At 42.6% G+C, this 4,701-nt stretch overlaps 1 protein-coding gene across 1 annotated transcript in view; it reads right to left on the reverse strand.

The window, feature by feature from the left end:
• The window catches only part of LOC107665629 (midnolin-like), a gene marked incomplete at its 3' end in the record, with an annotated part of 25,950 nt that extends 21,931 nt beyond the window's left edge, over positions 1 to 4,019 (reverse strand). Inside the window, exons 1-3 of the mRNA XM_016456568.1 lie at positions 3,296 to 4,019; positions 1,954 to 2,041; positions 1,759 to 1,821 (exon numbers count right to left, since the gene is read on the reverse strand). Coding sequence (XP_016312054.1) covers positions 1,759 to 1,821; positions 1,954 to 2,041; positions 3,296 to 3,507 — 363 coding nt within the window. The remainder of the gene's footprint in view (positions 1 to 1,758; positions 1,822 to 1,953; positions 2,042 to 3,295) is intronic.
• Between the last annotated feature and the right edge of the window lie 682 nt (positions 4,020 to 4,701).

Below are 4,701 nucleotides of genomic sequence, written 5' to 3' on the forward strand. Positions count from 1 at the left end.
ACACGCTCACACACACACACTAACACACACACACACACTCACACACAGACACACACTAACACACAGACACGCTCACACACACACACTGACACGCTCACACACACACACTCACACACAGACTCACGCTCACACACACACACGCTCACAAACACACGCTCACACAAGCACACACGCGCGCTCACACACACGCACACACGCTCTCGCACACGCTCACGCACACTCACGCTCACACACGCTCACGCACACTCACACACGCTCACACACTCGCTCACAAACACGCACGCTCACAAACACGCACACACGCTCACAAACACGCACGCACACACGCACACACGCTCACACGCGCTCTCACGCACGCTCACGCTCATGCACACGCTCACACACGCACACGCTCACACACGCTCACACACGCACGCTCGCACACGCTCGCACACACACGCTCACACACGCACGCACACACACGCTCACACACACACGCTCACACACGCACACGCTCTCACACGCTCTCACAAGCTCACGCTCTCACACGCACACGCTCTCACACGCACACGCTCACACACGCACACGTATGCAGAATCACACACGCACGCACACACACGCTCACACACACACGCTCACACACGCACACGCTCTCACACGCTCTCACAAGCTCACGCTCTCACACGCACACGCTCTCACACGCACACGCTCACACACGCACACGTATGCAGAAGATGTCTAAACACAGACAGGTAGTGTCGGGGTTGTTCTAACACACTTCACAGGAGGATTTCCAGGCTAAAAATACCTGCAGCATCACAAACCACATCTAACAGCAGAAAACTGCAAAACCCTGCATTACTGCACGAACGCAGCAGTGTGAACTATAGCACCAAAACAAAGAGCTCGGGATGTTTTCTGACACAAACACGGGTGAATCTCACCAAACACATCCAGCTCGCATTCATTTCAGCAATGATGTGCACCGATAAATCAGGTATAATAAACACTGCAATATTCCATAAAAAAAAAAAAAATCAGAACTGTCAGTTTTGATTTCATGGTGACTTTAAGGTTCCTCATAGAGGAGAAACGAGAGCCGGATGAGCTGCGTGAGATTCAGAGCCTCTTATAATAACAGTCTGACATGAGTCTGTTCTAGGAAATCATCTATCATTCTTGAGTCTAACCACACACACACACACACACACACACACACACACACACAGACTGAACTGACATCAGACAACTCAGCATTGCCAAAAATGACGCACAGACCTGCTGATGGGGCGGGCACACAAACACACACACACACACACACACACATGTGGTTTCACAGATGTAGGTGCCAAGAGCAGGGGCTAAAACTTAAAAATAGAAACTTTTCTGCTTATCTAATTTAGTTTCAGTAGGTTAATGATCCGTTGAGCATCAAAAGTCACGTTTATAGTGAGCGTCTGTAAAGCACACATGCACACAGATTTCAACAGGCTCGTCGCCAAAAGAGCATCGGTTTGATTTGCTTGCATGCAAATCCGTCATAACACAGAAGAACATTCATAAAAAGCATCGACCCGTTCCTGTCGCTTACCCAGAATCCCCCACCGCTTATTCTGAATGAGTGCGTGTGCATTTATACACGTGTGGGCGTCTTTTACTAGTTATATTCACAGCTGCTGGTGGGAAACGCGCACTCATTAGAATAGTGATTGTGTGAGTTCTTGTGAATGAGTGTGTTCTGGTAGAAGAGGAAGTGTGCGACCGCAGCGAGAGCTTCACCTGAGCGTCTGAGAGAGTCTCCAGCGCCTGCAGGACTGACTGCTCCGAGCGGCACGACTGCGACTGCAAACACACCACAACAACATGCATGCATGAGAACACAAAACACTGTTAAATGAGCCCAAAGCATTTTGTTTGCATCACACTCATCAATCACGAGGTCTTTAAATGCAAAAACAAGGAAGAGTTTTATACCATCAGTCCGGCTTCAACCGTGGGCACCAGCGTCAGTCTGCTTCCGTCAGCCACACCGAAATCCAGCAGCTTTCCTGAGTTTAACCTCCTGCGGACGGAGAACACAGTCACTCAGACTTCCCATCATGCATCTCTCCAGCATTCATGAGATGGTTTCAGTTCAGTGTGCTTTGCCTTTCTGAACAAGCGTCGCTGAGATCTGACGGCGGCATCATAATAATGTTTCTGTAGTGTAACACACTGAAATGAATCACTGAAATATATCCAATTACTATTTATAAACTGCACTTTAGCTGGCTCATTCCAGCAATTAATATTCAGTAATATTATTATCGATTTGACTGCACTGACACTATTATAACCTTCAAAACCTTTAGGCATTCTATGTTGTTGTTGTTTACCAAGTAAAGAAAATGCAAGGAATAAACTGAAGGGAACACTATACACGACCAGTCAAAAGTTTCTGAACAGTAAGATTTTTAATGTGTTTTAAAGAATCTCTTTTGCTCACCAAGCCTGCATTTATTTGATCAGGAATACAGCAAAAGCTGTAAACTTGTGAAATATTTTTACTATTTAAAATAACTGCTTTCTACGTGAATATCTGTTAAACTGTAATGTATTTCTGTGATGCGCAGCTGTATTTTCAGCATCATTACTCCAGTCTTCAGTGTCACATGATCTTCAGAAATCAGTATAATATGCTGATAAACATTTCTGATTATTATCAATGTTGAAAACAGCCGAGTAGAGTTTTTTCATCTTTCTTTGGTGACTAGAAAGTTCAGAAGATCAGCATTTATCTGAAACAGAAATCTTTTGACAAAAACAAACAGTTTTAGGCTTAATTAATAGCTCTGATCCAAACGCAGAATAATCTTTAGATCACAATACTGGAGAAGCAAAGAGAGTTTAAGCTTAAAACAAAACCAAATATCTGCAAATAGGCTTAAAAATCAACTTGGAAAACAAGTTTTCATCCACCAGTGACAGATGCTCGCTCTCGTTTTAAGCTTAAACTCACTTTTGCTGCGTTTCTCAGACAACTAGACCTCATTTCTGCATCTCAGATAAATGCATCTTGATTTGAAGATGTTTAGATATGTGCTCTAGAAAACAAAACACCGCAAGCATTCAACATTTATGAATTTAAAGCTTTCTGGTCTAATTTAAAAACCTTTTAAGGCCTTAATTTGTGGAAAGGCGAATTAAGACCTCAAGACCTGATGTTCTGATCCGGATCACTCGAAGAACGCAAGCAAACACGGATCTGAGCGCGACTAGATCCCGTCAGGAACCGGGAAGCGGAGCTGGATCTCGCGGACCCCGGGCTTGGACTCACGTGTCTCGGTGCAGCAGCAGCAGTCGCTCTGCGGGAACCCGGAGCTTCTCGGACAGCCTCCGCTTCAGCCCCAGCACGGTCTCGTCCAGCGGGACGGACAGCTCGAAGCGCGATCCTGTCGTGGAGCTGATCGATACGTTCATGGACGCGTCTCCGTTCAGGAGCTCCGGACACCGGGACCGCGGTCCGTGACTGCTGCAGCTCCGCTCCATCCGACAATCCCGTGCTCTCTGAACCGAGCGGGGGACGGTGTGTGCCGTAACGAGCGCGATAATCCTTCCGCGACCGGAGAAATATCCGTTCGGTCCTCTGAGGTAAATCCACAGCCGCCGATCTGCACAGAAACACGCCGAAATATCAATATCAGAAGGCCATTAGGATCCGAATGTACATCTCTCTCTCTCTGTCTATATATATATCGAATGTTATTTGTTTATTTTAAATGCCGGTTTTTTTTTTTTTTTTTTACCTCGACTCTTAAGCCGATCGCTCGCTCTTCTGTGCAGCGCAACTGCTGCGTCTGCATTTGTTGCGAGGTCCCAGCAGTGAGATCCCGCCCACCGCCACAAACAACCAATGGCGTTAGCGGATACGCTTGCCTTCGCCGTGTCAGCCAATCAGCTGTCCGCTCGTAACACCCACATGCACATAGGCACCGCCCTGTCCGCTGCGATAATAGTTGACGTGACCAATCAGAGAAGCGCAGAGAGAACAGCCACGCCCCTTCCCGCAGTGATCATTCATAACAGCTGAGAGCAAAGCATTTGATTAAGTTAAATCTAGCTTTCCTGAAACGACAACATAATAAAATTATTACGCATTTTTAGGAAAACATCACTTGCACAAAGCCAAGGCTATTTATTTATTTCATTGGTTTTTGTGCAAGTGAAATTTTAGAAAAAATATTTGTATTTATTTATTTAATTGGCTTTTGTGCAAGTGAAATGTATTAATTGATCATTTTTTTTTAATTTGTTTCATGCGCATATTTGTCTAGGTGACAGGAGCTTCCAGTGCAGAAAAAAAGTACGGACAGATTTGCACAGAAATTAAGGTGATAAAATGCAATATAACACAATAATAAAGAAAAAATGACAATAAAAATGTTATATAATACAACATTAACAAAAAATTGAAGTTATATATTTTTCATATATACATATATATATATATATATATATATATATATATATATATATATATATATATATATATATATATATATATATATATATATATATATATATATATATATATATATATATATATATATATATATATATATATATATATATATATATATATATATATATATATATATATATATATATATATATATATATATATATATATATATATATATATATATATATATATATATATATATATATATATATATATATATA

The sequence above is a fragment of the Sinocyclocheilus anshuiensis genome, unplaced genomic scaffold (assembly GCF_001515605.1).
Source record: "Sinocyclocheilus anshuiensis isolate Anshui unplaced genomic scaffold, SAMN03320099.WGS_v1.1 scaffold711, whole genome shotgun sequence".
NCBI classification, from domain to species: Eukaryota; Metazoa; Chordata; class Actinopteri; order Cypriniformes; family Cyprinidae; genus Sinocyclocheilus; species Sinocyclocheilus anshuiensis.